Here is a 13,400-nt window from a genome sequence, read left to right as displayed (position 1 = left end):
AGCAGTGCTTTCAAGTGAGCATTTAGACAATTGAGCAATTTCTGTGCTGAAAGAGGCACGTGTTTTAGTCCACAGTTTAGCAGTGTGTTAATATTAATGTCCGGATTGCACATGAGAATCTGAATATGAGTGACTGGAATACTTTCTCAGAATAGACTTTTTTTTTTTTCCTTTTCCCAAATGGTACAGGCTGCAAAACGGGAACTTGAGAGGCAGAGGCAACTTGAGTGGGAGCGAAATCGTCGGCAAGAACTACTAAATCAAAGAAACAAAGAACAAGAGGATATAGTTGTTCTGAAGGCAAAGAAAAAGACCTTAGAATTTGAGCTGGAAGCTCTAGTAAGTGATCATCTTGCAGATAAAACACACAAGCACAATATTGGCTGTGATATGGCCATGTTTATTTTCTATAATTTCAAGTTTTCAATGTGGAATAAAAATACTTTTTAGATCCTGACTTGCCTGACAAACCATTCTGGTAGAAAAAGAGAGATATCTTTCTTTCTTTTTTTAAGAATGATAAAAAAAATCAGCTGGAGGGAAAGCTTCAGGATATCAGATGTCGGCTGTCTACCCAAAGACAAGAAATCGAAAGTACAAATAAATCTAGGGAACTGAGAATTGCCGAAATCACCCATTTGCAACAGCAGCTACAGGTGGGAAAACATTCTCTAATTTTGCTCTTAGCTTTGCATTTTGACCTTCTCAACTGCATCAAGATCCTAAGCAAACTTGCCACAATATATGATGTGTTTTTCCTTGTACATAAGGAATTGTTTTAGATAATTTGTCTTTCTTTTGTATGAATGTTCTTCAGACATCTCTAGGAATTGTTTCCTGCACTTGAAGGTGTGTCTGTGATTATAACTTCAAACTCATGTAATCTTGTTGAGGGGAGCGGGAAATAAGCTCTTTGGCTGAAGATGTTAAAGGGTTTGGGGGGGTGAGGAGAATGAAATTTTATGACTTGTATTTTTGTTGGCAGTGTTTGCTCTCTGTATGTGCTGAAAGAAAGAATTGACTTCAGTGAAGTGGCTAGTTGATGATCTTTTTTTTTTTTTAATTAATGAACTTTCAAAATTGTAGTTACCAGCTAAACCAGTTACTTCTTCATTTAATCCTGGCATTTGTCTTTCCTACTTCTCTATCTAAAATTCTCTGTCAAATTAAAGATGGAATTGTGTAGAGGTCTGCTTTTAGTGACTGAATATTCTTTGCAATTTGTAAAGGTTCCTAGATGAGTGGTAGTATTTGATTTGGGGATATTTTTTCTTTACTAAATATTTTATATTGTTTGAAATTAATTATTGGTCAGTAATAAGGGCTTTCAATGTTTTTTCTACCAGTCAAGGTGAATCTCACACTTAAGAGTAAACCATATCATAAAAGCTAATCCAACTGTTCCATTCCAGTTCTCTAAGCATCATTAATATCGTACATTTATTTGAACAAGACCAGACTTGAAAGTTCCAGGGTTTTTGTTTTATGTATCAGTGTTTTTTGACTTTTTTATTTTTTTAAAAACATCTTACATTTCTGTTTTGTATATTCATATACAACATTACACCTTTTACAAGCCATCTTTCTTTTCAAAGCAGGTTGTTGCAAAGAGTATAAGTGTTTGTGTCCACTTGATGCAAACAGTAGCAAACAGTAAATGCTTGTGACATAAACAACTGTCATAGTTAGGCTTGAAACTACTCTCTTTAATGAAATGCTCCTGTATTGGCAACTGAAAATGTGAAGGCAAACAGCATTGAATCAAGTGTTTAGGCTATAAAGTTACGCTTAGAGGTACTGGCTCAAAGAGACAAAAACCTTGATGCTTGATAAAACCCCTCATTTACCTGAATAAGTTGAAGACTACTGATCTTATGTGCACAGCCAATCTCTATGTAAAAGCAACAACCACCTGAATTTCTCTCTTAACCGTTCTGTTCCAAAAGCTTTCCATAGAAATGGTCTGAGGTACCGTAACTCACTCCAGAAGAAGCTAAGCAGCTACACAGGCAGTAATAGATAAATGCTATTTCATTTCAACAAATTGAATGGAATTCATATCCTACCTTCATATGTTATTTCTGTTAACTTGGTAATTTTTGTTCAGTTAGCCTCTGTAGTCAGAAAAGGTAAAGTATCTCTTTGCATTTGTCATAATGTAACCTATTAAGCAGGAAAAAAAAATATGTTACTGTAAAAAGCTGTAAGCTGTTTATGTTGTAGTAAAGACCAGTGTGCTACAGTTAGGGTCCCATTACAACAGACATCGTTTGAAAAAAACAAAAGTGAGAGAGTATCATTATTATGAATAACTTGGAATGAGCTTCCACAGCTGGGTATAATAAATGGAAGGTGCAGATGGAAAGAAAAATCTGTGAAATCAACATTATTGGGAAACGATTAATAAGAAATCTGTTCTATCTGTCATTAGGTGTGCTTAAATAGGTTATTAAACAGTGCAAATAAAGGACAGTGTTCTCGGTAGGTTTGTTAACAATTTTTGAATTTTTAATCATATCCTCGGCTGATAGTAGACATGCTTTTTTCTTACCTACAGCTTTTATGCATCAGTTTTAACTACATCACCATGAAGGGAAAAATTGATGAGGGCAGAGGGGTTCTTCACCTTCCCAACATTTGATTTATGCTACCCAATCACAATGGTTGAAAGGAAATTCCTTTTTTTTTTTTGCTTTAGCATTTTGACACCACTCTGAAATTTTACTGAAACATCTGGTGAAGTACAATGAATTTTGCACAGTTGTCTACATTTTAGTCTTGTTTTGGAATCACTAATACATTTGTAGTGATTTTTAATCATCTCTGGTCATTGTAATCGCTACCAGATGGTATGTACCCAGCAGCTTAGTTAATGCCTATTCATTGAATTACTTTGTTCATGACAACTGTAAGAGCAGTTCTGTAATGAAAATCACACTTGCCTTTTTTTTGTTTGTTTTGGTCTTTGGTTTTGTGTTTGCTTTGGTGGTGTTTTATTGGTGGGGTGGCTTTTTTTGTTTTTGTTTGGTTTTTTTTTAGGTTGACAGCAACAGCTGTGGCCTTGAGGTTTTATTTTCTCTCAGTTGGTCACTGATGTCGGCCACTATATTTTAGTTAGTGTTGCTTGAAGGGTTTATCACGACTGTGATCCCAGAAAGAAGTGTCGCTACTTAGTAGAAAAGGCCAGATTTTACCAGGGGAGAACATAAAAGACTGGATAGTTTTTTCCTGAAAAAAAATTAGTTTGTAAAAATATCATATAATTTTTACTATCTGATTTGTAGAGGAAAGACTTAAAACAATAAGTGACTTTCTAAAAAGGAGATTTTGGTCCTCTAAACAATAGATTAACAAGTCAATATTTTTAGTTACCTTTGTAGGAAGATACATCTTCACTTGGAAATAGTTTAATACATCTGACACTTGATATAGAAAGATGAGTTGATTAAAAGTAGTAATTATTCTTCAACCTGTTAATTAGTTTCAGGATGGAGTTTGATTAAAACTGTGAAAGACATTGTGTAACAACCTTGGGTGATGAAAATTTGTGCTAGTTAAATGAATCTGTGGTGTCTGTTAGATTGGTATCTCCAGGGATGTTTGGAAGGATTCTGCCTTTCAAACATCTGAACTATATATGTTTGAGTCACATTTATACTGTCTGCAGAGCTTCTGCTAGTTACCTGCAGGGATTATCTGCCTCTCCGATGAGCACCTTGGCTCCCAAGTAATTTGACTTTCCTCTGAAGCACTTGGAAGCAGGGTATGTGGCAGACACTTAAGATATCTCTGTTTCCCATATGGCTTCTTGCTCAGGGTATAGGATAAGATGAAAACTTTCCCTCATTAGGTTTTCAGGAGCTGCTTTTTAATTGCTTTGTTTGCCTTCTACTGCCATGTGGGGCATTATTCCATTCTCGGAAATTTCCTGTTGCGTGAAGCTTCACTGTTAGTGATGCCATGAATTTCTATCATCTGTTTCTTCAGTACTACTAAAGGATGTGGAAGAGAAATGTTGTGGATGCTCTTAGAATAGATGCTTACTTGCATGGTTGTCTGTGATTTCAGGAAACAGAATTCAATCCTCATGATCCCTTGCTGTTCTCATCCTTAAATACTCTCAAAGTATTCTGTGTATTAAAATTGAGTAGCCTGGAATTTAGACATATTCTGGCCTTTAAAAGTAAACAACTAAGGTTAGGATTGCATTCCACCCTGAAATATTGTCCTATGTTACTTTTCGTGCTGGAAGAATGATAATTTTTCTTTAAATCCTCTTTTATTGTGATATCCGTACTGCTGTTTGGCTTATCTAAACGGTTCTTGAATTGGAATAGTATTGTTTTGATATCCTTGTGTTTTGAAAGCTGATTTGTTTTCCTCTTTCTCTTGAGGTTTATCCATCAATACTTTTAGTCTACTAAAGGCCACATTTTTTGGATTATATAACTTGTAAACTTAATTTCCATGATGCCTTTGTGCTATCCTAATTTGATAATACTGTTTGAAAATTTTGTGCTGAACCATGGTATGGGGAATGAAGACATTTGAGTGAGAGGGTGTACTGGAAGGGGTAGTGTAAACACAAAGGGCCGTGTTTTGCATGTAGTTTAAGAACATCATAACAGTGGTTGCTGGGAAGGAGCCATGTCCCCTCAGGCATATGATTTGGAAAATGCTGCATTATATATTGATGTGTCTCATTTGCTTCTAGGTAGGTAGTAATAGTCTCATGATAGGAGTATCTGGCCTTCATGATACCCTTGAAGGGCTGAAAGAGATCTGCTGATGCTATACATGGTGCAGCTGAACAGTGAGGGACCCACATAACTCCTAATAGTGAAATGCATATTTTATCTTAATTTTGATACTTTGTGAATTTATAAAGTCCTTGAATCTGCTGTGCTAAGTATGTTTTCTGGAACACAAAGAGATCACAGTCTGCAGTCATTGCATAATCATAAGATTTGAGCTGTACACTGCAGAAGCCCAGTCAAAGATTGCCATGAGGGAACTGGGACAACTACGAATTCATGTCAGCATGGCCATCCTTGTGTTCTTATACAAAACCTAAAAATTTCTCATGGGACTTACTCTGGTATTAAGTGATTAGGTGACATTTGTTCCTAGGATTGTATTGTCATTTGCAGTCCTTCATTACAAATTGAAATTGTCAGATGAGAAATTGTTGATTCCTCAAAAACCTGCAACTGCTGAAATATATCCCTTAGTTTGTCTGAAAGATGGCATGTTAACAGGCAATTTTTATAAAATAAGCTGTTTCATCTTCTATGATATGTTTTGATAACTTGAAGTTAGAGTTCAAGGCTTCTAAGGTATAGGAAGTAGCACTTCATCCTTCAGAAAGAGCAAGGATTATAGGACATATATGCACCACAGGAGGAATTTGTCATCCAAAGGCGTACAGTATTAGAACAGTGTGTTGAAATTGAGAGAGATCATAATCCTTTTTTAAGAGTGCTAATCAAGAAATCTAGGACACAAGTGTTCTCATCTAATAGGATGTGTTTTGCATAGCTTTGGGCCATATTCCTTTAAAGTGAAAGCCTTTATTTTCTCTTAAAGAAACTGTAAATATTTGTATTCCTATTCTTGGTAAAAGTTAATATTAATTTATTAAAATGAGAATTAAACAGTATGTGCTGGTGTTAGTATTTCCTGGAATTTATCCATGTCTTTTTTCCCCGGAATTTCAAGTAAGTAGAAGCCCAGTTACATATTCAGTGAGAATAAGTTCTCAAGTAATATGTTTCAATTTGATATAGTCAGTTTCTTGTATTGGCACAGAGCTGTGCCTGAGTGGTAGTAACACGCAGGCAGTGTTTGGTAGCAATAACACATAATTTAGTGTGGGAAAAGTAGAATGATTTCAGAAAGAAATGCAAATGAGAGGTCATATGGCTAAAGTCATCCCTCACCTCTTTATTTCTTTCTCGTTTTCTCTCTCCTTGTTATCGTCCATTCAGGAATCTCAGCAGATGCTTGGAAGGTTGATTCCAGAAAAGCAATTGCTTAATGATCAGCTGAAGCAAGTTCAACAGAACAGTTTGCACAGTAAGTATATTTTTATATATGTCTAAGTATGTATAGGACATAATGCTACATTGCAGTGTAGTCTGTAATTTTGGGTTTTTCTGTGTTGCAAGATGCATGTTTAAAAATGTTGCTTTCTATGATCTAAAATTCTCTGCCTAAGAAAATACTATTTGACGATATGTTTAAAACCAGGAGATTCTCTTCTTACTATCAAAAGAGCCTTAGAAACCAAGGAACTAGCACGTCAACAGCTTCGAGATCAACTAGATGAAGTAGAAAAAGAAACCAGATCTAAACTTCAGGAAATTGATATTTTCAATAATCAACTGAAGGTAATCCTAGACTTTTTAACCATTTCTTCTAAATATTCAGTTAATTATTTTCCAGCTTGATTATGGAAAAAATGCTGAACTAGAATGACTGGTTTAGAATGCCAGTTTTGTCAATGTTCTCAAATTATCTTTTGGGGAGTCTTTTTGGGTATTAGGGTTTTTTAATTAATTTTAAGAAAATGCTACTTAGCATCCATACTCAGATTTTGAATCAGTTTTATCTGCAGAATCTATGTAAGAATAAATTTGAGCTCTGATTCTAGATCCATGATTGCAAATACGAAATTGCTGGTTTCTGTCTTTTGCATCAAAGAAGTACAAGACTGTAGTAGGTCAGCAAATCTGCTGGAATCAGTACTTCAAATTGAAATCTTTATTCAAGAGACTTGTTTTTCTACTGACGCACAGAATTTTTATCTGCTGTCGTAAGCTCATAGTTGTTCCTGAATGTAGTTGTCTGTTGTTTGTGGTTTCATGCTTTATTGATCAGTCTTCGTTAAAACTGTGTGATTTTTGTTTATTTCTGCATAAGAAAATGACAGAAATTGCAGAAGTCAGAGGAATTTTTCTTCAAAGAGAAGTTATAAATCAGTCTTTAGTTATAAACTTTGACTAACATTCTTTTTTCATAAAATATTCTAATGTTAAAGTAGCCTATCTGCTAATTCAACTGATGGTTTCTGCTGAAAACTAACTAGAAAAATACCCAGTTTCCTGCAGGGAATGTTTCTAAAGTATTTAGAAGGAAAAACACTATGATAGGTACACTAACCTTTCTGTAGATATTTTGAAATTACTTCAACCAGGATTACATTATATGCCTTCAAATGGAAGGTGTGTTTGAAGTTAAGCAACAAATAGCTTGCTTTAACATTAAAGATGCTAATAATTACAGGAAAAATTAAAACCTGTAGACCATACCACTACCTCTTTCAATGCCAATTCAGGGATGACTTTCACAATCTTAAGCAAGGAGGTAGGAAGAAGAGAATATCTGCAGAGTCATAAGAGACACAGACAAAATGTGCCCAATTTACTCTAAAAGAAAACAGAATGGTTCCCCTGCAATTTTTTTAATGTTTTTTTGACACATGTTAACATGTAATGCTTTTTGGGTGATTGTTCTTTTAAATGGAGTCCTTTTGAAGTGTTTTGTGGATAAACATAAACAAAGGGTATTAATTCTAAGATTAGTGTCAGCATTTGGTTTGATCATAAAGGACTAACCAGTTTATGTATGGGCAGAGAGGTGAATAATTTTAGTGCTGTGACAGTAGCAAAATACATGCCAAGACCAAACAAAATGCAGTATTTTAAGTAGTGAAGAACTCAACTTCACAAGTAGCAAGCTAATGATAATTAAAAATTGAAGATGTAAATTAAAGACATTGACAGTGATTTATCAGAATGTCTGCCATCTATCCAAGAATACACTGAGTCATTGTAAACTATTTTAAAATTTAATGGGAAAATTGATTTCTGTATTCAAATCTGAATATTTAGAGTTATCATTTTAAATGCTGAAAATGAGTGATGTAGGCAGTTCTTTGGGAAGACTTTGGCAAGCTTTGTCTGGCTTGAGGATACTGTGTTCTTAATTTTGTAATGTGTAGAAGCAGTGTTTTATAGGAAGACCACTTTTTGATGCTGTATGTTGGTATATTTGCCTTGCTGCAGCTTTCTTTGCTTTCTTGGAAGAGGTGAGTTTAAGAGAGGCAATTTTAGTATTGACACCAAGCAGGTGGAGCTTAATTCAGGCAGTTTTATTTTCCCCCTTGGCAGTTTCACTAGATATGCAAAATATATTTTGGTTGGCCTGAATGATTTTATTACTAGATTTAAATATCTACAAAGGCATATATACTTTTCGTGGACTTAGCATGGGTGGTTGTAGTACTTCCAATGCCATAGAAACCATTTAAACAGTGCTGTGTGCAGCAGTGATTTAATGGCTGTTTTTCTCATAGGGACACTTCTCAGAATGCCTTGCATATGAAACTTTATGGACGAAACTAGTGAAAGCATCCATGAGACTCATGGTTTTGTTAGGGTTTTGAGAAGTGGAAAATCTGTTTGTAAACCTAGGTAGAACACACCTGTCTCTTCAGTAATAATATTGCTCAAAACAAAGTCTGAGAACTTGCATAAATCTCAGATACTTCTACCTTTTTGTTTTTAAAATGTATTTTTATTAAATAAATTAAATCCTCATTTATTGAATCAAGGTTGCTTCTGAATTATCTTGTAGGTTTAAAACTGATAGATCAAATCACCATAAAAAAGTACTACTTTGCACTTCAGTATACTGACAGAGATGCACAATTGCTGGGATGGCTGTTATGATGCAGCACCATAATTGACAGTGTCATGTGCAGCTTTTGTACTCTGACAGGTGATGGAGAGGTACTGGTGCTTGCCTTGTCTTCTATAATCCAGGTAGCTTCTGGGCGAGAAACAGAATGGTGGGGGTTCTGTTTGCAAACTCCCCCTCAGAAAAGTATCTAAATAATCTTGAGGTATATACCACCTTACATCATTTCACAATTATTTCCTACAGGGAGAGGGAGTTATACATGTTTTTACTTAGTCAAAATGTATAATTTAATAGAAAACAACCAAAATTGTAAATATGTAAGCTACTGCTCCCTGAGTACCAGTATATGCCAAACTAGTATGATGAAATGTTTGAGAGGGTAGTTGACAGCAACATTAAATTATAAACTTTCATCACTGTTGTTGAGATTTATTCTTTGCTGACTACGAATATTGGTTACATTGTCTCCTATGTGAATGTATCCTTAAAGTTTGCAAAACTGTTTCTGATTCATTCTCTTGAAATAGGCTATGCTTGATAGTGAATACAGAAATATGTAGTGATAGTACAAGAAAAAATGAAGTCTGTAACTAGTATCATTTTCATTAATGAGACCACAAGGTTTACCTAATATCCCAATATACTTCAGGTTATGGGTCAAGTTGCTAATACCATAGAATCATAGAATCATAGAATAGTTAGGATTGGAAAGGACCTCAAGATCATCTAGTTCCAACCCCCCTGCCATGGGCAGGAATACCCCACACTAAACCATATTACCCAAGGCTTCATCCAACCTGGTCTTGAACACTGCCAGGGATGGAGCATTCACTACCTCCCTGGGCAACCCATTCCAGTACCTCACCACCCTCACAGTAAAGAATTTCTTCCTTATATCCAGTCTAAACCTCTGCTGTTTAAGTTTCAACCCATTACCCCTTGTCCTATCACTACAGTCCCTAATGAAGAGTCCCTTCCCAGCATCCCTGTAGGCCCCCTTCAGATACTGGAAGGCTGCTATGAGGTCTCCACGCAGCCTTCTCTTCTCCAGGCTGAACAGCCCCAACTTTCTCAGCCTGTCTTCATATGGGAGGTGCTCCAGTCCCCTGATCATCCTCGTGGCCCTCCTATGGACTTGTTCCAACAGTTCCATGTCCTTTTGATGTTGAGGACACCAGAACTGCACACAATACTCCAAGTGAGGTCTCACGAGAGCAGAGTAGAGGGGCAGGATCACCTCCTTTGACCTGCTGGTCACTCTCCTTTTGATGCAGCCCAGGATACGATTGGCTTTCTGGGCTGTGAGTGCACAGTGAACCCGGCTCATGTTCATTTTCTCATCAACCAACACCCCCAAGTCCTTCTCTGCAGGACTACCATGAATTTCTTTTTTTTTTTTTTTTTTTACTCCTATACATTGGATTGTACTGCATTTGCCTCCATATTGTAGCTCTTACATTCTGCAGTAAGTGAATTCTTGAAACAAGTGTTGAATTACCTCATCTTTTCTTCATGTCTTAATAGCATATGTGAGTGACTAGGGATATAAATGCAGAATTTTTTTCCACTGGGTCTTTTTCTCCAAAAGAATTGATTTAAATTTCTCCTTATTAGTCCTTTGGAACTCAAGTATTTCAATCACTTTATTTTCAAGTTAACATCCCAAGAGTTGTAAATGTTTATAGAATTTGGTTACTTTTTAAAAATTTTCTAGATGTCGTGGTTTAAACCCAGCTGGCAACCCAGAGCCATGCAGCCGCTGGCTCACTCCCCCTCCTTCCTCCCCCCACTCCTGTACAAAATGTTACTAATATTTCAAAACTGATCGTTTAAAGAATCTTTGTTGACCAGGTAGAACCACATGGTTTTAGGAAACTATTAATATTTGCCTGGCAGAGAAACAGGTACCTTAGCCTGCAGCTGGTCAACTATTCTTTTAAATTAGATTTGATGTGTTTTATGAGCATAGGAACTAGTCTTGTGATTGTGCTGTATGTGATTATAGAGCAAATGACTGAGTTTGTAGCAAGGTTGAAAGTTGGGCCATTTTTTTTTATGTCCTGAATTGTGGATGAAGGAGTCTGTTTTCCATTAGTCTTTAGAAATCTTAGCCTAGAAACCTAAGAATTAAAATTGCTGTATATACTAGTAAAATGTAACTAGGCGCTTGTTTATTTTCTCTGCTTTATAAAATAAACCTGTGGAATAGAAGGCTTTATACTAGGTTTCTTGTTTGTATATTTATAGCCCTACTATAATTTACCTTTACAAATTTTTTCTATATTCAGTGTGAATTTACATTTAACTGTTACAAAAGTTGGCCATTGCACACTGTCAAAGAAAGCAATAATAATTCTTAATATGGTCCTTGTCTCCAGAGACCAAATAATAATAATAATAATAATTTCATATAGTATAGAAGAATCAAGTATTTAAAGCTTATCAGTGTTACTGCACAGAAGAAGAAAACTGATAAATCAGTATTTCTGAAATGTATTAGTCTTGCTGAGAAGCTTTTCTCAGTGCCTGGAAAAAGTGGTGAACAAGTGTAATCAAGTCCTTAAAAATGTTTTATATTTTGTGTCATGTTCCAGTTGTTGTCAGTCCCTGTCTAGTCAGTGTGCACTGGACAAGTCTTGCATATGAATGCCTGTTTACATTTGAGCATTTCTTTCTTCCAGTCAGTGGCAATGGAAGATGCAATGCTGCAGTGCCTGGCAGTTCTCCTGGGCTGCGTCAACTACTTAGACTCCTTTCTAAAGGTCTCCATGCCATACTCAGGCAGTACACAGCTATCTCAATCTGAGTGATGAACTTCCTCCAGTTATGTGCTTCACTTTACCATAAACAGATGAGTGTGCAGTGTTTAACTAAGTTAGTATTTTAAGAGATGCTAGCACTAAAACATAACCAAAGAGAACAGTTTATAATTATTATCTAATCCTTACAGCCTAGATTTGAATTGCAACTTGGGCAAGGTATTAGTTAGTTATTTTTGTCTTGCTTATCTGAAACTTCAAGATTTTAAGTTATTTGCCTATTTGGTCATGATGTTCAGAATTTTCAAAAAGAAAACACTTTTATATTAAGTATTCCTACACAGTACTGTAATTTGTGATTTCAGGTATGAGAGATGGCAATATATTCCCTTTATCGAATCTCCCATAGCTGTACAATGGGATGACCAAAGGAACTGTTTCAGTCAAGGAGAAAGCAGGCTTTCTGGGAGCTGAGGAAGGGGGTAAAAGAGTATTGCTGTGGAAAAGCCTCAGTGAGCACAGAACTGTAGGGTTCTTTCCTCTTGGATCAAATGCTCTGGTTTGTCTCAAGGGGAGAGGATTTGATAGAAGCCTTATATTGTAATCCCTGAAGTATCCTAAATTCTATTGTCTTTTGTCAAAAGGCAAAATTTGAGCTTAAACAACTATATTTCTAATGTTAAGGTTTTCATAGCAATACGACTTGTCTGTATATAGTGAGTATTACTCAGCTGTATGAAACTCATATATTAATTCATATTCAATATTATGTGGGTGCCTAAATGTGGCTATTGTAACATCTCAAAAATTTTACTTGTTAGTCTGTTTGTGAATTAAACAGAAAGATAAGTTTCTCTCTGCTATTAAGGTAAGGCATGCTTTGTCCTGCCCACCAGAAACAAGCAAAGCATTGTTATGTCTTTGGAGTTACAATATATGATTTGTAAATGTATGGCTTTGAAGTTGCTTGTGTCTGTAAAAGATGAGTGTAGGACTGTGCTGAATATTCAGCTGGCAAATGTTTCATTCTGTTAACTGTTGAAGTGTTACTATACTTTTGTTCAACTGCTGTCCTATAGCACTGTGGGAAATGCTGATTCTTTCTCGCCATCCTCCCACTGGTACTTGGCAAAACAACAGAAAGTCTTTCTGTTTCATGAGATACAATATCAAATTTTTATTTCCTCCTTGCTAATGCAAAAAATTATATATACTGTATTTTTTCTCTCCAAAAATATTCTACCCAGTGCTATTAGTATAACAGGTTAGATTTTCTTAACTGTTACAGATATGTCACAGAAAAATCTCTTTACAAAATATTGAACTAGCACATTTCTTAGCTTGGAGGGAGTAATGTGTTAAAATGTCCATGGAAAACTTGAGTAATTTATTAAAATGTCCCTTGAAATCCAAATTCAGCTGAGCATATAGGGGAAAATGATGAAATAAGCAAACAAAATAATTTCCTTATTTGGACCAGAGTTGGCAGGAGCATCTAACTGCTGTCATGCAGCAGTTAATGATCCTACTGCATGTACTCAGTTGGAGAAACTCCATGCTTCAGGCAGCATGGCTCATAGGTACACCTTTCCCAGTTTTCTGTTTGGCAGTAAAAGTAGCGTATATCGTTGGGTTAGTGGTGACATAAACATACATGTCTATACTACAATTAAAATAAAAAGATTGGGCTAGATTTGTTGGACGTCTAGTGGAAGTTAATAATGTTAGTTCACAGATGTCTTGCAAATTGTAACTTGTTTTTATGTATTTGCAAATTCAGGGAGTTTTTCTGAAGGAGGGAAAATACCAGTATTCTGAATTAGCCGTAGATTCCTCCTGATTCTGTGTATAAAGATGAACTGAATCATTCTTTCTAGTTTAAAAATGTCTTGTTAAAAAGTAAACTAAGCTCAAATACATGCATATGGGTTGTCCCAC

General features: G+C 35.6%; 1 protein-coding gene across 2 annotated transcripts in view; it reads left to right on the top strand.

The window, feature by feature from the left end:
* The window catches only part of ITSN1 (intersectin 1), a 142,637-nt gene that overhangs the window by 58,797 nt on the left and 70,440 nt on the right, over positions 1–13,400 (top strand). For both annotated transcript variants that reach the window (XM_031051209.2, XM_031051210.2), the window contains exons 13-16: positions 190–339; positions 516–656; positions 5,988–6,075; positions 6,250–6,389. In XM_031051209.2, the coding sequence (XP_030907069.2) occupies positions 190–339; positions 516–656; positions 5,988–6,075; positions 6,250–6,389 (519 nt within the window). The remainder of the gene's footprint in view (positions 1–189; positions 340–515; positions 657–5,987; positions 6,076–6,249; positions 6,390–13,400) is intronic.

This window comes from Melopsittacus undulatus, chromosome 2, assembly GCF_012275295.1.
Source record: "Melopsittacus undulatus isolate bMelUnd1 chromosome 2, bMelUnd1.mat.Z, whole genome shotgun sequence".
In the NCBI taxonomy this organism is placed as follows: Eukaryota; Metazoa; Chordata; class Aves; order Psittaciformes; family Psittaculidae; genus Melopsittacus; species Melopsittacus undulatus.
Note: the sequence above shows the minus strand (reverse complement) of the source record. Positions and strands in the feature narration are given on the sequence as shown.